At 51.0% G+C, this 25,606-nt stretch overlaps 1 protein-coding gene across 2 annotated transcripts in view; it reads left to right on the top strand.

Moving 5' to 3' along the window:
* MDGA1 (MAM domain containing glycosylphosphatidylinositol anchor 1) overlaps positions 1 to 25,606 on the top strand; it is a 63,277-nt gene that overhangs the window by 22,816 nt on the left and 14,855 nt on the right. For both annotated transcript variants that reach the window (XM_035697753.2, XM_025418636.3), the window contains exons 2-9: positions 9,588 to 9,727; positions 14,444 to 14,618; positions 16,263 to 16,459; positions 17,450 to 17,582; positions 17,822 to 18,091; positions 20,303 to 20,632; positions 23,007 to 23,303; positions 24,167 to 24,448. In XM_035697753.2, the coding sequence (XP_035553646.1) occupies positions 9,689 to 9,727; positions 14,444 to 14,618; positions 16,263 to 16,459; positions 17,450 to 17,582; positions 17,822 to 18,091; positions 20,303 to 20,632; positions 23,007 to 23,303; positions 24,167 to 24,448 (1,723 nt within the window). In that variant the 5' untranslated portion in view covers positions 9,588 to 9,688. The remainder of the gene's footprint in view (positions 1 to 9,587; positions 9,728 to 14,443; positions 14,619 to 16,262; positions 16,460 to 17,449; positions 17,583 to 17,821; positions 18,092 to 20,302; positions 20,633 to 23,006; positions 23,304 to 24,166; positions 24,449 to 25,606) is intronic.

Below are 25,606 nucleotides of genomic sequence, written 5' to 3'. Positions count from 1 at the left end.
CTTGGTCATATCTAGTGTCTGGGCTGCCACCAGCTTGCAGGGCCAAGGGTAGTGCAGTGATGGGGTCCCCAGGACTGGCAGGGCTTGGCAGGGCTGGGTAGGTGGGATCCAAGCAGGAAAACTTACATGAGTGACCCCATGTCTGCAGACCTCACATCCCTGGGCCAGGCAGGCTCAGGTGCCGTGTTCTAGAAGCCATTCTCTGTCCTGATGGGTGGCAGCCTCTTTATCCTGCCATCATCCTGTATGTTTTCTTGGGGAGATCTTTCCTTCCTGCAATTACCTCCTGTAGCCCACCTTGCTGTTCTGGTCTTTCAAGATTTGGGCTCATGGCGTTCCCCGCAAAGTAGGCTTCCTCATCTGGTGTTACATTTTCTTCTTGCAGGTTCTTTGAATGGGTTCCCACAGGGTCCTGGGCTACATTATCAAATGGAAAATGGATTAGAATTTATTAAGTATCTACTGAGATACTAGTCCTTGTGTTAGGTACCCAGTGCATGCTATCTCCTTTAATTCTCACAACCCAGAAGTTACTTCCACGACTGTCTGAGATGTATTTTCTCCATTTGCAGATTGAGGAAACTGAGACCTCAGGAGACTGAATAACATGTCTGATAGTAAGGAGATGAGAGGTAGATTCCTGCCTCCTGCCCCTCATACCACACCATCTGGGCAGCCCCTCAGGCTTATGTTTATAGCCTCAGATCAAGCAGTGCCCAATTTAGGGCATGTGCCTTCCCCCTGTCTTCCCTGAGTGTCCCACCTACACTGGTTAGAGCTGCCAGAGGGCCCCTCACTGTTGAGAGCTTTGATCCTGGTCTTCCGAGACTCAGGAAGAAAGTTTCTTACAGCTTTCCCCAGAGCACCTCAGAGTCCCCATGTAGGAGTCCCTCCCGGTGGCCTGTCTAGACATCCCAGAGTTCCACAAGTAGGGTGCCCATTAGACTTCTGTTGATCCACAGACAACAAAGCATCTAGGAATATCATGTGGCACTCTCAATACCTGTGTGCCTTCTGATGAGGCCAGGATGTGGGTGCAAGGGTGCCAGACATTCCCTGGGCTCAGGGCACAGATAGACTGGCCACCACTTTGGGCAGAGGAAATTTGTCAAGAGGGCCAGGCTCTGCCAAAAGCATCAGGCTCTGCAAACAGAGCTAGGCCCTGCAAACAGTATCAGCTCCTGCAAGTGGTATCGGGCTCTATGAGCAGTAGCAGGCCCTGCCTCTGACCACAGAAGCAGAGCTTTTTGTCCTTAGTTGTGGTGATAGTGTGGCAGCCTGTGTGCGCTGGGCCTTTCTGCTATGGCTGGTCTCACATTCAGTGATAGCCCTTGTACTTTGAGGTCACAGACCCTATACACTTGGGTTGGGAAGAGATTTTTGTGGCCAAAGACGAGGTTGGCCGAATAAGAGTTTGGTATTGATGAGAGAAAAAAAAAAAAAAAAGACCCTGGGGTGGAGAGCAATCTCTAGTGGGATCTGCAGCAAAGTGAGGACAGAGGTTCTTCACTGAGGATGGCTATGCCTTGCTAGGCTCTGCATTTGGCACCGAGGGCAGGACGTTGCACACAGTAGGTGCTTAGGAACTGTGCAGACCAAATCGATGAATCAGTGGCAAATAAACAGGCAATTGTGTGTGTCCTCTGAAGGGCTGGGAGGCTGGGAGTGAGAGAGAGGATGGAGAGGGACTCAGCTTGCATGGAAGTCTAATGACCCAAGAGAATGACCAGAGGTGTACAGGGCAGAGTGTGATGGTGCTTCCCCTCAAGATGAGCAGCATTAAAAAAAAAAAAAAAAATTTATTTATTTATTTGAGAGAGAGGGAGTGTGCATGTGAGTGCAGGGAGGGGCAGAGGGAGAGAGGGAATCCCAAGCAGACTCCCTGCTGAGTGAGGAGCCTGGCACTGGGGTTTAATCCCGTGACCCTGAGATCATGACCTGAGCCCAAACCAAGGGTCAGATGCTCAACCAACTAAGCCACCAGGTACCTCTCAAGATAACCAGGATTAAGGTGAGACTGGAGGAGATGGGATGGGATGGGAGAGACTATTTCAGACTTGTTTTCCCAGCCCTGAATTGGAGCCTCCTTTAGACTTAGAGAAGTCACCTGGTCCATCCTGGGTAGTAAACAGAGGACAGGTGTTAGCTAGTTCCACAGAGAGCCAGGGATAATGGGGAGGCAGGGAAAAGCCTTACTGCAGAGAGCACAGAAGGGTTAATCTTCCCCAGAGGTCCACGTCTGATGGCCCATGGTTTGTTGGAGAGGTGCGTAGCATCATCCCTGGCAGAAGGATGCCCAGGTGGAACTGGCCAGGTGCCTGCCCATAAGAGCAGACCCTGGCTGCCATTCTCTGCGTAGCTAATTAAAAGAGAAAAGCCTGTTAATATTTCAGCACTGTTAACTCTGCTAAATTATTAAGCATCCATTTGCATTACGTGCATAAAAGATCGATAAACATGTGTGTACCAGGAGCTAGGCAGGCAAGGGTAAGATGGTTTCTAAGGATGCTGTATGGGACTGGCCCAATAGTGACTCCGAGACTATGTCCTGCATCCTGAGCTCTGAGTCCTCAACACTGTGCCAGGCACTCGGGAACTGGAAATGCATGGGGCTTGGCAAAAATCAGAAAGTGTGATTCTAAGTCAGCAGGGTGTCCCTGGGCAACTTACTCATCCTCGCTGACCTCGGCTTCCTGATCTGACAAATGGGAGCGATGGGCTTCTTATGAGCAATACATAGCTAATAGATATAAAACATTTGGCATGGTGCTGGCACAGAGTGAACTGTTAATTGTATGTAGGGGGGTCGGTGGGGGAACCCCTAAGCTTTAACTCCAGCTCACAGCCGATCCTTCCCTGCTTCCTTTCTGTCACTCAGAAAGGCCTTTATGGGCATTGTCCTGATCCCAGCTCTTCCCAACTGTGCCCTTTCCTGGCATCCCCCAGCACCGAGCCCAGCACTTCATGCTCACGAGGATGTGTTGACTGATGGAAGTCAGGACCAGAACATAGATCCTGATTCCATATTACCCAGCCCAGAAACACTGAGTGATGCTTGTGAGAGGCTGTTAGGATGGTGGCACTCGCCCTGCCACCTGCTAACGGGGTGGATAGAACTCCAGGTGGGGAAGTCTGTAGCCCCCTTCTCTTCTCTCCTCACCCCCTCCTCTGGAAGTTCCCCAGGCCTGCAGATCCACACATTTTCCCTGAAAGAGTCAGGAGCAGGAAGCAGGGCAACAGCCCCCACTTGATGATGATTAACCTTTTTAAATGTGGGGTGAGGAAGAAACCCGAAGGAAAGCTGATGGAGCTTTAAATTAAGGGTTTCCATTCATTTTGCTGTCTGCCTGCCTTAGTTGGCTCTACATATTGCTGTCACATCCTTGTGCATTTAATGGCACCTCCTACACCTTAGCTAGTGCCAGGGAGGAAATTCTCTTATGAGGGACGGGGGTCTTTGATGAAATTTCCCCTCTGGATTCCAGTGAGAATTCTCTACTGAAGCACAGTGGCTGAGTTGGACTTTGCCTTAACATGAGAGTTTGTGGCTTCCTTGAGAGTTTGTGGCTTCCTCACTGGGCTTGTGGGGTGCTGGCTGTCCCTATGCCCTACCTATAATTATGGGTGTATACTTTTGGGGGGAGGAAAAGGAGTGAGCTGATAGGCCAGAAGCATTCTTCCAGGGACCCACTATTTCTGTCAGTTGTCCTCCTTCTGATGCTGCCCTGTGGGTGACATCTCTCATGTAAGTGCTTAGCTCTGCTCAGCCAGAGGACCGGGGAGGGCCGTGATGCTTGACTCGACAGCCATTAGTTTTATATTGCGCTTGGATCAGCATATCTCCTCTTGCTTTACACAACGCTTCTATCTCTCAAGATGCTAAGAGATCCTCTGTGAAGAAAGGGCTTTATGGTCAAATATATTTGGAAAGCACTGGCTTAAACCAAGATACATAGGTGTGTTTACTGCAGGACTTTTCAGAGCCTTTAATAACACACACTTGGATTCCCAGACATTCGGGAAGGAGAGACAAGACGCAGCATCAGCATCCTGACTTGGCAGAGGACTCTCAATGAACACTTTATGGCACATGGGTTGGGCGTTACTGTTTTTCTTTTCTACGGGGGTTCATTGATAGATCGCAGGAGAATGAAATAGGAAAAGTCTCATAGACCAGAGTCAGGGAGACATACTTGGTTCCAAACTCCTGTCCTATCTTCCATCCACTAATGTGGTGTCAAGCGGAGATGATCAAAGCCAGCCTACCAGAATCTCAAGGAGCTTGTTACAAATACAAACCCTGACAGCCTGGAGTCTGCATCGCAACAGCCTCCCTGGTGACACAGGCAGAGGTAGGGGAGTCTGTGAAGGGCTGGGATGGTGAACACAGTTCCAAGCTAGCAGGTGAAAGGCCTGCATTCAAGTCTCTGCCCTGCCTCTGTCTTGTGTCAGTGAGTGAGGTAGACAGGGCATTTCCTTCTCTGGGCCTCCACTGTCTTCTCTGCCAAAAGAAGCTAAATAGGACTTGCTCTTTCTGCCCCTCAGAATGAGGTGAGGAGCTTGGAAATATATACAGTGGACCCCAGGAAGGTGTCACTCCTCACCATCTGTGGCAGATGAGGCAGGGTCCTTTCATGCAAAGGGCTTGCAGGCCCCCAGGGAGGTGGGTTCTTGAGAGGAGCGCGGGATCATTTATAGAATAATAAAGCTAGCTACATGTTTAGATGGCTTACGGTGTACCAGATGCTGTTTTCAGCACTTGACGTGAGTTTACTTATGTATTCCTCACAACAAGCCCATTTTACAAGTGAGAAAATTAAGTAACTTGCTAAAATCACAAAGTAACTTGCAGAGAACTGAGTGTGCTGGGATGCTAAGGGGATGCTCAGAAGGGGCCCATCCCTCCCCTCTGTTTTCATCTCCCCTGAAGCCCTGCACTGCCTTCAACATGGATTTTAACATATTTGGGAAACATCCCTACAGGCTTAATGTCTGCTTTGAGGGTCTCCACCCTGGGATTTTGAGGTGGCCCCAAAGCGTGCTCTCCTGTCTCCTTCTCGTGTTCCTACTTAATCATTTCAGGAATTGTCATTTTTTAAAAGATTATTTATTTATTTATTCATGACAGAAAGAGAGAGAGGCAGAGACACAGGCAGAGGGAGAAGCAGGCTCCATGCAGGGACCCCAACACGGGACTCGATCCCAGGTCTCCAGGATCACACCGCAAGCTGAAGGCAGCACTAAACCGCTGAGCCACCTGGGCTGCCCAGGAATTGTCATTTATTGAGAGAGCACATTTTGTTTGTTTGGCCAGATGTTTTACAGATGTATTAAACCCTCATGCCAGTCCTGGGAGAAGGCGTTACTGTTCCCATTTTACAAATGGAAAGCCTGAGGCTCAGAGAGGGAGGTTAAGTAATTTGCCTAATGCCACCCAGCTAGCAGAGCCAGGAATTAGTCCCAGATTGTCCGCTTTTCCCATTTCTCTAGAGCATATCTCTCCTCTGCTCACTGTTCCTTGACGCATCCCCTGTTTTAGAGTAGTCTTAGCATTTACAACACTCTGAAACCATCCTGCTCATTTCTGTTCCCTTGTTCGCTATGACAGTTCTCCTTCATTGTTTGCTTTTCCTGGTAGTCTCTCCAGCACCCATACAGCAGCCAGCTCAAAGCATTTGTTGTTTGACAGACTGAATGAAGGGATGATGATGTCATGGTGCCTCTGGCCTGATTGCCTCTGGAACAGAAGATGCTGCTGCTGGCAGTGCCTTCCAAGGGTGTGTGAGCCAGAGGCCGAGGCTAAGTGGGACAGAGCCTTTGACGTGGGTCAAGGTCCAAAACCCATTCCAGGAGTGAGCAGATTGGGGGGGGGGGTGATTCATGTTAACAAAGCTCAGGGGGAGACCACGAGCAAATGGAAATGCCAAGGCCAAGAGGGCCTGGGTACCACTTGCTCCAGAGGGAAAATCTATACCTCGACAAAAGTCAGCCATGGGAAGCAGCTCATCAAATAGGAATCAGAGTAAAGGGAATGGGTAGTTGGAAAGGTTAGTGTCAACCAAAGAAACTGGAAAAACTTAAGGGGAAATTTTTTAAAAATTGAAATGTAACTTAGGTACAGTAAAAGCTTAAGCAAACAACTCGATGCATTTTTACATACATGTCCGCTCATATAAGCACTCAGATTAAGATGTAAGCATTTCCATCCCACCAGATGGGATCCCGCCTTCTCTCCAGAAACTTCTTGTGTGCCCTTCCCAGTAATTAATCCCTGTCTCCACCCAAGGGCAACCACTGTTACTTTAAATTGGATTTTTCCAGTTTTGAATTTCAGATACATGAAATCATATGCTATTTGTGCTTTCGTGTCTGGGTTCTTCCACTCAGATTGTCCATGTGACATTCAACAGTGTCACTGTGTCTATCAGGATTTTTTTTTTTTTACTTTTGTGTAATATCCCATTGTACAATTATACCAGAATTTATTTACCCATGCGTCTTTTTTTTTTTATAAAAATTATTATTTATTTATGATAGGCAGACAGTGAGAGAGAGAGGCAGAGACACAGGCAGAGGGAGAAGCAGGCTCCATGCACTGGGAGCCCGACGTGGGATTCGATCCTGGGTCTCCAGGATCGCGCCCTGGGCCAAAGGCAGGTGCTAAACCACTGCGCCACCCAGGGATCCCTACCCATGCTAGTCTTGATGGATATAGGGGTGGTTTCTCATTTTTAGCTGTAATAAGTAAAGCTGCTATGAATATTGTTGGACCTATTGTTTGGTTGTTTTAACCACTCATTTCTGTTGGGTACTACCCAGGAGGGGAATTGCTATGTCATGGGGTTTACCCTCGTCTAGCTGGAGCAGGTATTGCCAAAATCTCTTCCGAAGTGGTTCTATCATTTTAGAGTTTGATATTCTTAATACTTAATGTCATCAAAGGGAGTTAGGTCATCTTAATGATATCATCATCCATGATGCCTCGTCTCCAGTGTGGAAACGTGGCAGGTGGCCAGAGGCCCTGTGTCTGCTGGCCAGGCTCTGTGTTTTCTGGCCTGTGCTATCCAGACCCTGAGAAAGTCCAGCTCTCCAGCTCCTTTTCAGTATTCCCTATCAGTCACCAAACCTTCTGTTACAACACTGCCTGGCTACAGACAAGCCACAGTGTCCAAGATTACAGCTTATCTTCCACTGGAGCCTGTTAAATCAATGTCTTCCTTGTGAAGAGGCACCCCAGGCCTCTTGTAGACATTCATGCGACCTTCTGGTCTTATCAGCAACTGGCATGCATGTCATGCATTGATGGGCTGTTTCCTGATGAGATTTCTTGGGGCCCTTGGCCACAGATGGCTCTCTCTTCCATGGTGTGGTGATGTTCATGCATTTTCATTGCAGGGGGTGACAGTTTCAGACCCATTTCCCAGATTCGAGGTTGCATCTTATATGTGCACTATGCACTGATTATAAAATTTATAGAAAGTGTGAGCTGAGAAGGATCTCAGAGGTCATCTAATCTACTCCTCTGCTTTAGGAGGGGAAATTAAGGCCCATGAGGTCTGACTTGCCCAAGGTTGCATAGCTTGTTTCCTGACAGCTAGCCTAGGTTTACTCCTCTATGGCAGCCAGGCAGGCAGGACGATTGTCTGGATACTCAAGACTCCGGGCTGGTGGAAGCTGCCACTGTTTGCAGAACCTGCTGCTGTTTGTAGAGACTCTCGTGGTTAAACAGGGCCCGTGTGGCCTCAATTGCTGCCCCACAGCTTTTTGACTTACAGCCTGGCTACCTCTGTGGACTCACCTCTATAACTGGTTCATAACTGTCCCATCAATGCGGGTTGGAGAAACTCTGTTAAGGCGCTACTTGTGGCAACTGTAGAACACATTAGAGTCTAATCAGCATTTCTCAGTTAGCCTGTGTTACTGTCACACCCACCCTCGTGAATTCTCAGGGCTGGCAGCATGCTCTCTGTTTTAGAGATGAGAAAACAAAGGTCCAAAGACGACTCATGGCTTATTCCAGGTAATATATATTATGTAGGACTCCACTCTGTCAACCAGCACAAAGCTCCCCGATTCTCTGAGGCCTGGTGAGAAAGCTGCCTCTTCCATGGAGCCTTCTGTGATTCTTCCTCTGGCAGACAGAGCTCTCTCTCCCTCTCTTGACCTCCTAGGGCCTTCTATACCTCTTTACAACACTCAGCAACATCACTATAGGATATTCTTGTAAATTCATTCATTTAGGTTCACTGAGTGCCCACTATATTTCAAAGGCCTTGTGCTGGGGATAAAAGGTGAAACCTATGGTTTGGTAGACAGAAAGACAAGAACCCCGAATCTGGCAGACACACAGATTGATGTTCTGTTGTCGCACTGGGAGAGTGACCGGGTACAGAAGGAGGGAGGGCGCAGGCCAGTCCATGGGATGCTTCCTGGAGGAAGCTACACATTTTATGTACGGGTTTTATCTCACCTTTGTGCATCTCTTTAGGGCAGGACTCTTTTCACTCTCTTGAGCCCCTGGTGCCCTGGATTAGCCCTCCCACCTCCACTTTCTCCACCCTCAGCTGGGAGCAGACAGGGGCCTTGTCATCCTCTCCAGAGCCCCACCATTGCTGGGCTGGGGGCTAAGCACTCAGGGAGGGGCTGTATGCTTTTCCCATTGGGTGTCCCAGCCACATACTAACTCTTGCCCCCCAGCCCCGGTTACTGTGAGAAAGGTCAGGAGGAGCTTCCAGGCCCCTGGAAAAGAGCCTCTTTCCCTTGAAGATGCTGGGCTAGGCTCAGGGAGCGATGAGGGAAGAGTAGCAGGCCTTTGGGTGAGGGGAATGAACAGTCTGTGGGGCTGGGAGAAATCTCTGTCAAGCTCTCTAAAAGGAAAGCCTGGGATGGTTGAGGGGGTGCAATTTAGGCAAGTGATTTGCTGAGAAAGTGCTCTTGGGAGAAACTGGAAGAGGAGGGAGCCAGGCAAAAATGTGGCTCAGTGGCTTTAGCTGTGCCCTCCCACCAGGAGATGGGGTGGGGCAGGGAAGGGGTTGTTAGTCACCGACTGTGTGTGTGTGTGTGTGTGTGTGTGTGTGTGTGTGTGTGTATTGGGCAGAGGGGTGATCTTGTGGGCATATCTGGCCCAGGCAGCTGCCATTGGTGAAAGGCAATCGCAGGCAAGGTGAGCTCTGTGCACCTAGCAGCTAGCTCTCATAGCAGCTGGGGAACGGATGCACGTGGAGTGTCTGGGGAGCTGGGAGGAGCACCAGCAGCTTCCACTCTGGGGGCTGCGAAGGCAGCGATGCTTACTCAGTGATGATAACCAGTCTGTATGGATCCCAAGCCCCTCAGACTCATCAGCTCATTGAAAGCACAGATCTCTTGCAACGAGAGTGGGATGAGTTGGAATTGCCCCCTTCCTGAGTCCTCGACTCTGGCCTGGGGCCCTGGGAGTCTCCTTTCCAGAGCTCAACAGGTGAGGCCTCTAAGGAATGGCCTGGGGAGGTCTGGGCTGATGCCTCCTGCTAACATACTCAGAAGAGGATGCCCTAGACCTCCCTCAGGCCTTGGTGCCTCTTGCCTAAACCTGCCCCCTCTCCGGCCAGCTCCCGCCCAGGCTCAGATTGTCCACGCAGGCCAGGCATGTGTCGTGAAGGAGGATAACATCAGTGAGCGTGTCTACACCATCCGGGAGGGGGACACCCTCATGCTGCAGTGCCTTGTCACCGGGCACCCACGGCCCCAGGTAAGCCCCTCCGTGGCTTCACCTCCTCACTCGCCGCCCTGCCCTGGGATCAGAGCTGCGGATGAGGCAGCAGGAGCCCGGGACCAGAGGCAGAGGAAGTGGGCAAGTAAACATGAGACTGAAGCCCGTGTCTGGGAAATAGCTGGAAAATGAACTCTGTGGGGAAGGGCTGGAGGCCGGGAGCTTATTCAGCTGAAAACATTGACGGCTGAGGGGAAAAATGAAATGTCAGCTGTTCAATTCCACTTTATCCTGTTGTATCTGCTGGGCAGACACTTCCTCAGATGCACCTTCAACCTCCGTTTGAGGGCAGCTGACACTGTGCGAGGTGCTCCCTCCAGTGTCTTCTCTTGGGAGCCTCAGGACCATGCTGTGGGGAAGACATTAGAGCTTCCATGTCACAGCTGAGAAAATCAAGGCTCAGGGAGGCTGAGTAAACTCCCACGATCACACAGCTCCTGTGAGGGTGGAGGCAGATTTTGAATCCAGAACCAGTGTTCTCTGTAGCTTTGCACACTTCCTCCCAGTGTGCCTGTCTTTGGGTTGAGGGCTCCAGGGGTTACCCACAATGTAGGATGATATGATCTCCTCTTCAGGAGGCTTCAGGTAGGCAAGCCCCACATTCTCAAGGTTTAAAGACTGAGAGCAGTTAGAAAGCCACAGAAGATGAGTATCTGGAAATGCCAGGTAAATTTAGTCACAGATCAAGGATATGTTCAGTCAGAAGGGTTGGCCAGTTATCACCGAAGCTGAGGAGAAGAGACAGGAGGTGGGCTGGAAGGATGGGTGGAATTTGCTGGTGAGCTGCTGTGGCATTTAAGAGCAGCAGAAAATTTTTCACTGGATCTAAGGAGGATAATAAATGCAAAATAGTTTTTTGGGATAATTTTGGGCACAAGGATGACTTTGGTAGGTTTGGCCTGGAGATAAGCAAATGATAAGGAAGTCACTAAGGACTCAACCTAAAACCATTATCACTGCTTGCTTCTTCTCAGAGTTTTGTTTCAAAGTGATGACAATGCTGCCAATCTTCACATTGTTATATGCATCAGGTGTGACATCAGGATGGTCCTCCCTAACACCAGGGAGGCAGCTGGGCCATCTCTCCCTAAGGCTGTACTGGCCATCTGTGTGTATCCCCTTGTGCATCGCATTTATAAGTTGTTTGTGGCTGTGGCTCAGCGTGTGCACACACAACACTCTTTTTTCTACTTGCATCCACGATTTCATTATCCTTCCTGCTACCTAGGCTCAAACCCTTGGGCTAAAATTTGGCTCTGTGCCATCTCATTCCCCACCTCTAGCCAGCCTCTGAGGCTTCTGTCTTTATGTCTCTTGCATAGGTCTTCTGTTTCTCTTCCTCATTACCACTGTGGGTCAGACCTTCAGACCTATCCCTTGGACCACTGCAGTAGACTAACTGGCCCCCTATGTTTGATATCTCCCCCTTGATTCACTTCTGTACCCTGCTCCCAAAATCATCATCTTCAAACCTCCTCTCTCATATCATTCCCCTGCTCAAAATCCTTTGATGGTTTACCTATTACCTACCAGACCCAGTTCAGGCTGCTAGAGGTAGAAGTGAAGAGCCCTCCATCCCCCACCCAGTCTGGCCCCACCTGCCTTCCTTGTCTCACCTCCACTGCCACCCTCCTCATACCCTGTGCTCCAGTCACACTTGCCCGAGTACGCCCTGTTCATTCCTGCATTAGCCACTGCTGCTCACCTCTCCTGGAATGCCGTCTATCTCCTTGCTTATGTCATTAAACAAATATTTCTTGAGCACCTGTTGTGAGCCCAGCCCCGTGATGGGCCCTGAAGATACAGTTCCTGTTGTCACAGAGCATCCAATCTAGCAGAGTCACAAGGAATCAGCATCTCATGGTCCACTTTGAGGTCAGGATAGGGGACTGCGTAGGCATGGAATTCCCCACTCTAAACAAATAGCAAGACCGAAGGACTCTTGAGGGCCAGAATGAAGAAAGAATCTGTAGCCATGGCAGTGAGCAGAAGGTGAAGGACCTGGTCCTTGGAGGGGCTTGAACTACATACTCACCTCAGGGATAGTAGTATTAATACACACACGGGGTGGGGGGTATGAGTTGAGGCCACAGGTCCATCTGTGGTTGGAGGCTAGACATAAACACTCTACCTAAAGCAGGAAACACAAGAGTGTCCCCTGTGGATGGGGACCAGAAGTTCTCCATTCCACATCCGAGAGTCATAGCCGGAGGCCGACTCCACTTCAGGATGAGCATATGAACAGTCACCTATGAAGGAGCACAACCTTTAGGCTGTGTCTTACTGTCACAGTGGTGAGGAAACCTGAAGCTGAGAAACTAATATAAAACTAGTTGGAACCTGTGAACCCTTGTGTCTTGGGCATAGGCAACCATAAAGCTACACCACAGACAGGCCTGTGAGGGCCCACAGAAATTTCTTTTTTTTTTTTTTTCCCGCAGAAATTTCTGTGGAAGAAAAGTCCCACAGAATATAAGCTTGCGGAGTAAAATTTTAAAACACATTTAAAAATACAATGCCAAGAGGGCCAGCCCAGACACTCAAATAATTGAATTGAATAATCTCTCACATAAAAGGAAACAGAGATAACAGAGCAATTTGTTCTTTTGTTTGTTCATTCATTCATTCATTCATTCATGATAGACACACAGAGAGAAGCAGAGACATAGGCAGAGGGAGAAGTAGGCTCCCTGCAGGCGCCTGATGTGGGACTTGATCCCAGGACCCCAGGATCATGACCTGAGCCAAAGGCAGACTCTCAACCAGTGAGCCACCCAGGTGTCCTGATAACAGAGCAATTTGAAAGGATCTTGAAAATAAGTATAGTTAAAGTGTTTAAAGAGATAATGAAAGGCATACAGTCCACAAGTCAGGAGATTATACAACCTGATCCTTCAGATATGGGGGGAAAACCAAATAGCAATCCTAGAAATAAAAATCCAACAGTCTTTTGAAAAATTTGACCTCCATACCATAGAGATAGCTAAAGAGAAAATTAACGAATTGGATGACAGATCTGAGAAAACCAGCTACAATGCAGTCCAGGGAAGACAAAGAGACTGGAAAATGTGAAAAGAAAGTTAGGAGACATGGAGGATAGAATGACAAGCTACAACATTAACTTAGGATGGACTAGAGAAAACTGAGAGAAGGCAACATCTAAAGAGATAAAAGCTGAGAATTTTGTGGAATTGAAGAAAGGTACAAACCCTCAGATGGATAAAGTAAAACAAATCCAAAGCAGTTTATAAACACACTCCATCTAGATAAATCACAGGAAACCTGCAAAATGTCAAATACAAAAGAAAAAATATTTTCATGGCCTTGGTTTCTCTCTGAAGTGGGTGAAGGGCAAGTTTCTCATGCAGAGAGTGGCCACTGCAGGCCACAATGTTGCTACCATCATCCTCTCACCATCCTTCTCCCCAGCCTTGTTGTTTTTAGGGACTATGGCCTGACCTCTTCACTGGGATCGGGGCCTTGCCCCATCTCAGTGATAAGCAATCCCCACCCCCCAACTTTTAGATGGAAGCTTCCCTACCCTGTCCTCTAATCCTTAAGACTTAATCACCTGGAAATGATCAATTTTTCTTAAACCTCTCCTACTCTGAGTAGTAGCTCCAGTTTCTTGTGTGATCCTTGATCATTTCCTACGGTCTAGGGCAGTGTTGATAATAATGGAAATTTGTTGAGTGACTAATACATACCAGGGACTACACTTAGGTGCTTTACACACTTTGTTTCTAAACCTCTTTGCAAAGCGAGTATTGTGCTATGTAATAGTTATAGTTAATCTAGTGCTGCATAACACATACTCTAAAACTCAAGAGACTCGGAACAACACACACTTATTGTCTCATAGTTCCTATGGAACCACAATCTAGGAGCAGCTTTGTTGACTGGTTCTGGCTCGTGCAAGGTCTCTTAGGAGGCTGAAGCCATTTGAGAACTGACTGGGGTGGGAGGACCACTTGCAGGCTACCTCCTGTGGCTGTAGACCTGGAGGTTTCCATTCTTCCCCCGGGGACCCCTCCCTCCGGAGGGCTGCTCATGACAGCCGGATGGCTTTCCCCAAGGTGGAAATCACAGTCCTTCAAAACCTGATCTTGGCAGTGGCATACCGTCATGCCCGCTGTGTTATATTGGGCACACAGCCCATCTGCGGCACAAAGTGGGAGGGCACCACAGAAAAGGACCAGACGCTAGGGACCATCTTGGAGGCTGGCTACCACGGAGACCTCTTTCGCAGATGACAAGTCTAAAGCTGGGAGAGAGTGGCCTACCCAAGGCCACTAAAAATTTTTATCAAATTCTTAGCCATACAGGCACTAAGGCACATTTAATCCTCCCAGAAGCCCTCGGCCAGGTAGTATTCTCTGTTTTCCCAATGCGGAAAGGGAGGCAGGAAAGGTGGGGCAACTCGCCCCAATCCATCCTCTTAACCACTGCACTACACTGCCTGATTTAAAGCCTCCTTCCTCTGACCCCAGATTTCCCAGGCTCTTTGCTGAAGCATCCTCCTACCCTATCCGTGCATTTCCCTGGGGGGAATTAGTTTCCCAGGCTGGGGTGGGCCCCACGGGCACGCAGGGAGAAGAGTGGGGTGCGGGGGGAAGAGGCCCCGTTGCATGACCTTCAGCCCGGAGCACGCTCCTCTCCGTGCCCCGCTCACCCTGCCCCGCCCTGCGGGCCCAGGTGCGCTGGACCAAGACGGCGGGCAGCGCCTCGGACAAGTTCCAGGAGACGTCAGTGTTCAACGAGACGCTGCGCATCGAGCGCATCGCGCGCACGCAGGGCGGCCGCTACTACTGCAAGGCAGAGAACGGCGTGGGCGTGCCCGCCATCAAGTCCATCCGCGTGGACGTGCAGTGTGAGTGCGGGCCCGGGTGCCCCGGGGGCCGGGCTGGGAAGGCGGGGGGTCGGGAAGGAGGCTGGAGAAGAGACACTTCGGTGGAAGAAGGCAGTAGAGACCTCACCTCTCCCGGACCACTGTTCCTCCGATGTGTGTCCCCCGATACCATTCACACGTGTCCCTCCCTAACCCATAGGAACCTTGCACAGCTCTCCAAAGTGATCAGAGAGGGCGGGATAGTTTGGATTATACTCTACTCCTTTCACAGATGAAATGGAAGTGGGGGGAGGTCTGTGACTTGTTTGCCCACAAAGGTTCTCTTGACTCTGGCCCATGCCCTTCCCACAGTCCCTCATGTCTCTTGCTTCTGTCCGAGGGGGAGCTCTGCAACTTCCCTGCCCCCACCAAGGGGGCACCTACAGGACCAAGCACCCCTTAGCCCTGGCTGCTGGTTGAATGGGAAGCCCCTAGTCTCTACCTGCCTACCATGGAGGTACCCCCTTAACCCCAAGAGGCTATTTCACTGCTTGCCACCTGCCTCTGTGCCCACTCAGGCTGACACTAATTACCCAGAAGCCATAGGGCCAAGCCAAGCAGCCTGTCTGGCACCATCTTAATGTCCACAATGAACCTATTCATTAAATATGTCCCACACCCCACCAAGTGAGACCCCCAAGTGGTGAGCAATGGAACCTCAGACCCTTCTGTCCCCCATCAGTCACCTAAGGGCCTGCCAAAGCCTGGGGCTGAGGATCATTTCTTGCATTATTGGTGCTGGAAGGGGCTGGCAGGCATGGCCTGGATGTCACCAGTGCCCCACCTCTACCCATCATGGTCTTTGATATGACTTCTGTCCAGGTGGGCTGTGTGAGGACAGAATGATGGGATGCTGGAACACCACCATAGAATGTTAGGCTGTGGAATGTTGGTGCCTTTGTTTCACAATGCCAACTCTTCATTAGAAGGTCTAGGGGATCTTTAGAAGAAACTATTGGTGCCTGGGTCCCACTTCCAGAGATTCTGATGTAATTGGGCATGGAACCCAGCATCAGGATTTTTTCTTAAATTCTTTTTTGTTGTTGAGGATTAACCTATATCCAGTAGAGTGCACCAATCTTAAATGTACAGTTCCGTGAATTCTTATGTCAATGCATGTGTAAACACCATCCAGTTCAAGAGCATTTCCCGGACCCCAGAAAGTTCCTTCATGCTCCCTCCCAGTCAATAATCTCCTTAGAGGCAATCATTCTGACTTATGACGCCATCAGTGAGCTCTGCTGGGCATTGGTATTAAAAAGAAAGTGGTATTTGCATGACCCATGACGAAACGCCCAGAAAGAGAAGTGACTTAGGCAGGTCACACTGCAAATTAACAGCTAACCTGGGATTTGAACCAGTGTCCTGATTTCCAATCTGCAGCTGCTTCTTCCATCCCATGATGGGAGGATAAAGACAGACACCCCCATGCAGGGCTGGGGGAGGAACAGTTGGGAAGCCATTAGGTCCATTCTCCTGCCTCCAACAGGTTGGTCGAGTTTGTGGGCTGGGAGACCATCTGGCTTTCTGGAAGCATCCCTTGAGGGTGGCTTAGCTTTCCTTGGGGTTGCCAGAAGACCAAGCCCCCCACCTGGCCGTGACTCCCCTGGGGCTGTGTCCTTGCAGACCTGGACGAGCCCGTGCTGACGGTCCACCAGACGGTGAGCGATGTTCGAGGCAACTTCTACCAGGAGAAGACGGTGTTCCTGCGCTGTACTGTCAACTCCAACCCGCCGGCCCGCTTCATCTGGAAGCGGGGTTCCGACACCCTATCTCACAGCCAGGACAATGGGGTCGACATCTATGAGCCCCTCTATACCCAGGTCAGGACAGAAAGCAGCCGGCCTGGTCTCCTCATGGCTCGCCCTGCACTCTTCCTTCTGCACCCAACAAGGGAGGGAGACGTGGAGACGAGGCCCCATGATCTAAGGGGTTCCAGGGGCTGCCCTGATGCCAATAATTCTGCTCTGATGTTGGAAGCGTGCAATCTGATTGGGCTTCAGACAACCTGGGCCAAATGAAATCAGGACAGAAAAGTCAGGGAGCAGTGGTGAGGACGGGAGAGTCCCCAAGGCAACATGTCCTTCAGGAACATTGCTAGTTAGGAAAGGATCCCCCAGGGGCAGGCATGTCACCCCTGTGTGCTGCTGGCTAGCAGAGTATTGGGGACTCTTGGGCAGGCACAGCAGCAGTCGGGGGTATTGATTGAGGTCCCCCACAGTCCCAGGAGGTGGTGATGAAGCTGCCTGCCAGGGAAGTCTTTCAGAGGTGGCTATCCCAGGTGGTGGCCAAAGCTCCATGTGTGGACATGGCTTGTGGGCCAGCCCCATGTTTGTATATGTTGTAAGATAGAGCAGGATTCCTTCCTAATCCTCCATTTCCCAGAGTGTGAAAACCGAGGCCTGGTCCTGGCTGGTGTGTGCCAGGACAACATCAGATCTGGAGAAGCTCAAGGTATGGAGACTGCAGTCTCCACCCCAGGTGCAGGCTCCCTGAGGATAAACTGTGGAGGTTGGAAAGATAGGAATTTTTTTTAAAGATTTTATTTATTCATGAGAGAGACAGAGAGGCAGAGATGCGGGCAAAGGGAGAAGCAGGCTCCCTGTGGGGAGCCTGATGTGGGACTCCATCCCGGGACCCCAGGATCATGACCTGAGCCAAAGACAGATGCTCAACCACTGAGCCACCCAGGCATTCCAGAAAGATAGAAATTAAAGTAGCCATTGGCTTCAGCCTCTGGCGCTGGGTGAACGTGTGTGGGATCCCTAGAGACCCAAGCAGGCCCCTCACCCCAGTGATCTGCTGCTGCCTAGGGGGAGACCAAGGTCCTGAAGCTGAAGAACCTGCGGCCGCAGGACTATGCCAGCTACACCTGCCAGGTGTCTGTCCGCAATGTGTGCGGCATCCCAGACAAGGCCATCACCTTCCGGCTCACGAACACCACGGGTACAGGACTCCCCTGCCCATCGCCCTCCTGGGCTGGCTCCCCAGCTAGGACACAGGGCCCAGCCCACACAGGACTCTAGGCATCTCCCCTCCTCCTCTCTGCCTGCTCCCTGCCTACTCCCTGCCTCTCCCCTTCCTTTCCCCTCCAGGCCTCCCTCAACCCCCTGGCTTCCCTTGCCCCCTTGACTCCCCCAGCCCTGCCTCATGGTCCCTAAGACCCCACCTCCTTGTCCTCGTAGCACCACCAGCCCTGAAGCTGTCTGTGAATGAAACTCTGGTGGTAAATCCTGGGGAGAATGTGACCGTACAGTGTCTGCTGACAGGCGGCGATCCCTTACCCCAGCTTCAGTGGTCCCACGGGCCGGGCCCGCTGCCCCTGGGTGCTCTGGCCCAGAGTGGCACCCTCAGCATCCCTTCAGTGCAGGCACGGGACTCTGGCTATTACAACTGCACCGCCACCAACAACGTGGGCAACCCTGCCAAGAAGACCGTCAACCTGCTGGTGCGATGTACGTGGGTCGGGAGGGGTGGGGGTGGGGGGACCCGGGAGGTGGCCTGGTGGCTCCTGTCCTCCAGAAACCACCCGTGAACCAAGAGAGAGGCCTGTCTGCTTCCTCTTGGTCAATAATGGGATTTGCTGAGAAGGCATGTTCCAGGCACTTCGATTTCCCTGCAATTCTGATGTCTGCCTGCAGGTGGCAGGACTACAATTTGTACAGAGTTTTATTTACAATCCACATTTCCAAAGGTCATCCTGACAATGGACCAAGTGGGAAGGGTGGGTGTTGATTACCTGCATTTTTCTTAGATCTGAAAACTGAGGCTGCTAAAAGCTAAATGTGGACACTCCAGTCTGCAAGAAAAATTTCCTGACTCTCTTCCTATATAATAATTTCTACATTTTTCACAGAATTAAAATGAAAATAACATACATTTGCACATACCTCAAATGCAAATCTTTATTAGCAAAGAATGTCAGTGAGTCTGAAGGTAATTACTAAATGTAAAAATGATAACAAAAGTTGGGACACAAAAAGTATTGACACTCTCCTTACTAACCTCCGCCTTATTAGCTGCTCAGTATGATCTTGATTTTGCTACTGTGCTTTAAGAAGAAAACTTTTTTTTAAAGTTTTATTTATTAAAGTAATCTCTACACCCACCATAGGGCTCAAACTCATGACCCTGAGATCAAGAGTTGCATGCTCTTCTGACTGAGGTGGTCCAGCGCCCCTAAGGAGAAAACTTTAAATTCTTTTGACTTGGAAGTCACTTTAGGTTGTTGTTTGTTTATTGTTTACTTATTTGAAAATTTTAAAGATCTAGGCTTGTTTGCAGCTCTTTCTCCCTTGAAAGTCAGGTATAGCTCCTGTCAAATCTTCTGATTAAATGGAGAATCTTCTGATGAAATGGATTCTCCATTTTGTTCTTCCCTCACCAACCAGTCTCTCTCTGACTCTTCTCACAAAAAAGAAGCTAGCTCTCTGGGATTTTTTTACTTAATCAGAGCAAGAAACATTCACCAGATTGTCACTGCTGACTTTTTCCTTTGATGGTACTTCTCCTGTCAAATTATTCTTCTTCACCTAATTCCACTTGGCCTTTAAAACCTGGGTTCAAAAAACAAAACAAAACAAAACAAAAAACCCCACAAAACACCTGGGTTCATGAGATTGCAGTTTGCATCAAATACTTACAGTCATCTCTTAGGGTCATGTACAGCCTGCTTTGCCCAGCCCAGTCCTGGTTCATGGCTGTTGCACCAGGGTCCGGTCGAATTAACAACCCACTACTGAGCATTCTGTCTAGACGGGCCTGGGCGGCTCAGTCTGTTAAGCATCTGACTCTTGATCTCAGCTCAGGTCTTCATCTCAGGGTCATGAGTTCAAGCCTTGCATTAGGCTCCACTGTGGGTGTGGAGCCTACTTAAAAAAGGAAGAAGCAGCAGCAGCAGCAGCAGCAGCAGAAGAATTCTAACTCTCAGTTATGTCAGACAATATTCAGATTTTTCAAAGAGGGCTAGACCCTTTTTTTCTAAGCTCTGTGTTTTATGTAATTTCACATAAAATAATTGTATTAGGCTTTTATTATAAAAATCACACAAACTTGTTGAGAAGAAGCAAACAGTACAAAAAGATGAAATGTGCAAATTAAAATTTCCCCTCAGCCCCACTCTCTAGATAGAAGCACTATCACATTCTGGTGCATCTTTCCAAAATGTGTACTTTGCATATTCAAGGTTTAAAACAAGAATAAAAATAAAGCAGTGCAGCTGTTAAGAGCGCAGGCTGAGTCTGAATTCAAGGTTGGCTACTTTGGGCAAGTTACTTAAACTGTCTGAGCCTCAGTTCTCTCCTTTGTAAAACGGGGACAGCAAAGTGCCTCACTCGAAGATTGTGGGATGGGTGAGATGAGTAAACCCATGTAAAGTGCTTGGAACAGTGCCTCTCACGTAGTGGGTGTTCAGTCAACAGTGGCTGTAACAATGACTAAACCCACTTTTCTACAGCCAGCTTTTTTGAACTTTTAAAAATCCATCTAAGTAAGCAGAGCAATTTCCAAGCAAAGCAATGGTTTCTCTTGGGGGTGGGGTAGGGTGGTAGCCCCCAATCTCCAGGAAGGTCAGTTCAAGAAGAGAAGCTGGGTTGGGATGGAGGTAGGACACAGACCCTTGGCTTTTGGCCAGTCCTAGCCACCCTTCCCTCCCCATCCACCTATAGCCATGAAGAATGCTACATTCCAGATCACCCCAGATGTGATCAAAGAGAGTGAGAACATACAGTTGGGCCAGGACCTGAAGCTGTCATGCCATGTGGATGCAGTGCCCCAAGAGAAGGTGACTTACCAGTGGTTCAAGAATGGCAAGCCAGCACGCATGTCTAAGAGGCTGCTGGTGACCCGAAATGACCCTGAATTGCCTGCCGTCACGAGCAGCCTAGAGCTCATTGACCTGCACTTCAGCGACTATGGCACCTACCTGTGCGTGGCTTCCTTCCCAGGGGCACCAGTGCCTGACCTGAGCGTCGAAGTCAACATCTCCTCTGAGACAGGTGGGCAGCCAAATAAGTGGCGTGGGTGTGTGTGTGAGGGATCTGGAGAGGCCCACAGAGAGAAGGTGGGCACAGAAGCTTGGGGAAAGGAGGCCAGAGTGAGGGGAGCACCGTTTGTGTTTACTTGGTGTTCTGCACACATTTATTAAGCACCTGTTAAATGTCAGGCATTGTGGTAGGCTCTGGGGCAGAGGGGTGGGCAAAATAAGCTCTGCTGGCATGGAACGAAGCAGGAAGGCAAACATTTTTCACATAGTCTCACAAATAAATATATCACTGCAAACTTTGATACACAAGAGTCAGGAAAGAGTCTCCTAAGATAGAATGTTTGATCTGAGATCTGAAGGAGGGGCGGGATTTTGCAAGGTGGAAGAGAGCAAGGGAGGCCAAAGAATCAGCACATGCAAGGGCCGAGGTAGGTAAGCACGTGGGCCATCTAGAGCCCTGATGGAAGGAAAGTGCAGCTGGAAAAATGGAGTGAGATGGAAGAGAGCAGAGGGGTCAGCGGGGGCCAGATTATGCAGGGACTTGGGTCTTTATTCCAATAATAATAAATAACAATGAAATAATGACTAACATTTATTGAGTGCTTACTCTGTGTTCTGATGATTTCATATTTCTCTCATTCACCTTCATGGTTTACCTTATGAGATAGTTTATCACCAGTTTTTAAAGATGAAGAAACAGGCTCAGAGAGTTTAAGAAACTCACCTAAGTTAACAAACAAGTGGTGGAGCCTGGTATTCAAACCCAGGCAGTCTGACTTTAGAGCCACCCCTGAAGGGTTTATATTTTAAGAATGACAGGAGTTTGGAGAGGAGGATTTTGGAGAGAGTCTCTCGAATCTCATCTCCAGCCCCTAGCCCCTTGCACTAAGGAGCTGGCTGACTTTGACTAAGCCTCTTTAACTCTCTGGGCCTCAGTTTCTCCTCCGTGAGACACTGAACCAGATGGCTTCGGAGGCTCCTTCCATCCTAACTTCTACACAGGGAGAAGACTTTGCATCTAGGGAGTGTGTCCCTCACAAGTGGATCCCATAGCTGGGACACAGGATAGGAGAGGGAAGATGAGTCTGGGGAGTGGCAGAGGCTGGAGCACGAGGGTCTTGTTTGCGGAGCCAAGGATCTGGAGCTTTAACCGGAAGGCAGGGCAGCTTCAAAGGAAGGACAGCCCTTTATCCTATGGGGGCACAGGAGGGTTGGGAGCTGGGATGTTTTAGAACCAGAGAAATCAACAGGGCACAGGGCCATTTCCTCTATTTGGCTCATTAGCCTGATGCCTAGGGCATGGAAGCTTTTTAAGGGCCTATAGAAATAATTTAGCCCTGGAAAAATAAATTAATTGGCTCCAAAAATACAAAGAGAAAACTGTAAAATTAAAACCAATACATGTATAAATGTTTATAGAGTATGAATTATTCTAACTGGATAACTGGACCTCAGCTTGCCTTGCAGAGTTATTTACAGTTTATATTTAATGTAGGACATTTTAATTTGTTTGATGAGATGTGGGATGGGACCCATGGAAGTCTTTAAAAGACCCTCCAGTTGGGCGATGTGTTGGGTTGAATTAGGTTTGTCTGTGTATAACAGAAAATCCCAAAATACTACTAGTGACTTAAATGAGCTAAATGTATGTTTCTTTTTCTCATAAAAGTGAGCAGTCCAGGCTGGAATAATGGCTCCGTTCCACCAAGTCCTCAGGGTCCCAGGCTCCATCTTGTCTCGCTCTTCCGTTAACCTTAACCATAGTGTGTGCCACCTTGTCCACAATGGCAGTTCCAGGGGCAGCCATCAATCTGCATTCCAGCCTGCAGGAGGGAGGAGGAGAGGAGGGCCATAGCGTCTCCTTTTAAAGACTTTTATTTCCTGTCACATCCCATTGGCCAGAATTTACGTAGCCATAGCCAGCCGTAAGGCAGGGTGGTTATTCCCACTGTGGACCGTGCTGAACTCCAGATATTCTATTACTTTGGAAGAAAGGCTAAAGATGTTGGTGGACAGACTATTGATCTGTGATCACACTCCAGAACACAAGATGGAAGCTTTAACTCTATGGGATCCAGTGGGCAGGAGAGAGGGAGTTGAGGGAAGAGGTCATTTCGTAGAACTGTTTAAAAGGTGGAACTCCCTTTGTTGGGCTAAAGGGAAAGAAGGCATAGGCCAGGACGACCTCAGGTCTCTTTCTGAGTTGGGAGACCCTGAGATAGAGACCCCGGGAGGTGGAGAGACCTGGGGGAGGTGCGTTGTGTTTTGGGGACCCTGAGGGATCCTTTGGGACACCTGGGATGGGAAGCCTAGGGCAAGGGCAGCAGAAGCCCCAAAGCTGGGGCCGGCGGGAGCTCTAACCCTGCCCCTGCGCCTCCCCACCGCAGTGCCTCCCACCATCAGCGTGCCCAAGGGCAGGGCCGTGGTGACCGTGCGGGAGGGCTCGCCCGCCGAGCTGCAGTGTGAGGTCCGAGGCAAGCCGCGGCCGCCGGTGCTCTGGTCCCGCGTGGACAAGGAGGCTGCGATGCTGCCTTCGGGGCTGCCCCTGGAGGAGACCCCCGACGGGAAGCTGCGGCTGGAGCACGTGAGCCGCGACATGAGCGGGACCTACCGCTGCCAGACGGCTCGGTATAATGGCTTCAACGTGCGCCCTCGCGAGGCCCAGGTGCAGCTGAACGTGCAGTGTGAGTCTCATCGCCCCACCTGGGACTTCTGAGCTGTCCCTCCCGGTTCTCAGCCTCACCTGCCCCCTCTTCGCCCCTTCGCTCCCGGCCAACCAACCCTCCTCCCTCCCCGCACTGCTGCTGATAGCCCTAAAACCTTGTCATCCCGCCCCCCGCCCCAGTTCTAGGGGGCGAGGTCTGTGACCCCTGCCACATTTCCACCGTCAAGCGCCGCCCCGCCCCGCCCCCACCATCCTCATTCCCGCGGACCCAGTGAGCAAAGAAATCATTGATTTTGACAGGTAGAAATGGTTAGTTTGAAAGACCTTCAAGGGAACACGTCGTGTCTGATGGTAGAACGATGAGAGTGATGAGTTAACTGACCTCGTGCCAAGCACTGTTCAGAAAGCATCTTAATGCATGACCTCCTTTAACCCTTCGCAGCCCTATAGGTAGACTCTGTTATTCCCTTATTATTACAAATAGAGAAACCGAGTCACAGGATAAGTAACTTGCCTAAGGCCTCACCAGCTAGTTTGAGGTAGGGCTGGGATTTGAACCCAAGGCGTCTAGCTCCGCGGATCGTGCTCTGAACCCTGATGCTACACTGCTTTTCACTACGGGGCGGCGGGGGAGGGGGGGAGGGGAGGGTGTGGGGACGGTTTGAGGCGAGACCGGAGGCCCAGCATGGGAAGCCTGGCTGGAGGAATCGGCCGGGAGGGGTGGGTATCTGCCGGTCACGGAGGTATGAGCGTGGCTATTGAATCCTCGGAGATCTCTGCAGGCTGGGGGTGCGGGAGCCGGGTCGGGCGCGTCGCCTCGGACGGGCCGGTCCTCAAAGCCCACGCGGCCCCGCTGACCGCCGCCCCCGCCCCCGCCCCCAGTCCCGCCCGAGGTGGAGCCCAGCTCCCAGGACGTGCGCCAGGCGCTGGGCCGGCCCGTGCTGCTGCGCTGCTCGCTGCTGCGGGGCAGCCCCCAGCGCATCGCCGCGGCCGTGTGGCGCTTCAAAGGGCAGCTGCTGCCCCCGCCGCCCGCTGTCCCCGCCGCCGAGGCCCCCGACCACTCGGAACTGCGCCTGGACGCCGTCACCCGCGACAGCAGCGGCAGCTACGAGTGCAGCATCTCCAACGACGTGGGCTCGGCTACCTGCCTCTTTCAGGTCTCGGGTGAGCGTCCAGTGGGTCCCGCGCGACCGCGCCCACCTGGGCCAGGCTCCGCCCCCAGCCCCGCCCACGGCCGGCCTGGCCCCGCCCCTTCCAGCCCGCCTGCCCTGGTTTAGGCCCCTGCCTCTCCGAGACCTGCCCCTGCCAGGTCCAAGCCCCGCCTCCGCCGCTCAGACCAAATGAGACGTCTTTTACAGCCTGGTCCCCTCTAGGCGGGCTACACCCCTTCGCTCGCGCCCACTCCGTGTAGACCTTGTCTTCTCAAGGCCGCTTATACGTGCCCGAGGTCCTGCCCATTTTAGCTCAGCCTCCTTCCCCTTGGCCTCGGACTGCCCTGCCTCTTTCAAACCCCTGCTTCACCCCTGCTTCCCCGGACTTAGGCTTCGCCCCTTTAGCCCCGCGAGCGCCAGGTGTGGGCCCTTCCCATTCACACCTCACCTAGGCCCCAACTACAAGGCCTAGGCTCTAGCCCTTGCAGCTTCAGTCCATCCCGAAGCTCTCCGTTTCCTTCTTCCTCCGTAGCAGGTGCACTCCAGCCCCGCCCACACCAGGTTCAAGACCGCCCACTCAAGCCCTGCCCCACCCCCTCCATCTCAGCCGGCATATTTCAAGCCCCTCCTCTTTCGTCCTTGGCCCCAGAGGCTACGGATGGAGGACCCCCTCTTTTCCTGACTTGCAGGCCCAATGTGAGGGGCCTGAGCTGTAGCTAAGAGGAGCGAAGAGGACCCTGGGCTCAACAGCTTCTCTGGAACGCCGTGGCTGGCTCTGGGCCAGCCAGCATACCTTTCCTGAGCTGTCACTCCAGGCCCCTTGGTGCCCAGAAATCCCCCATCTCATCATCAAGTCATTCCCGGGTGGGCTATTAGGGGCTGCAGGCGGGCATGGGTGAGTCCGGAAGGGGTGGAGGTCATGGTGAGGGCTGAGGGGAACTCCTAGGGGCCAAGGGGGTTGCTGATCCCTTCTCTTCCCCCTTCATTGAGGGGAGAGCTGGTTCCCTATCGGAGCTGGTGGCAGCGCCCCTGGAGGAGAGCCCCAGGTGTGCCTGTCCCCATCTACTGCACCTGCAGCTCTCCCAACAACCCCCGACTGACAGGGTGCCCTTTTAGCTCTTGTTTGGATCTCCTCACTCAGAAGCAGGGGGCCAGGACCACAGGTCACTCC

Source organism: Canis lupus, chromosome 12 (assembly GCF_003254725.2).
Source record: "Canis lupus dingo isolate Sandy chromosome 12, ASM325472v2, whole genome shotgun sequence".
Taxonomy (NCBI): Eukaryota; Metazoa; Chordata; class Mammalia; order Carnivora; family Canidae; genus Canis; species Canis lupus.
Note: the sequence above shows the minus strand (reverse complement) of the source record. Positions and strands in the feature narration are given on the sequence as shown.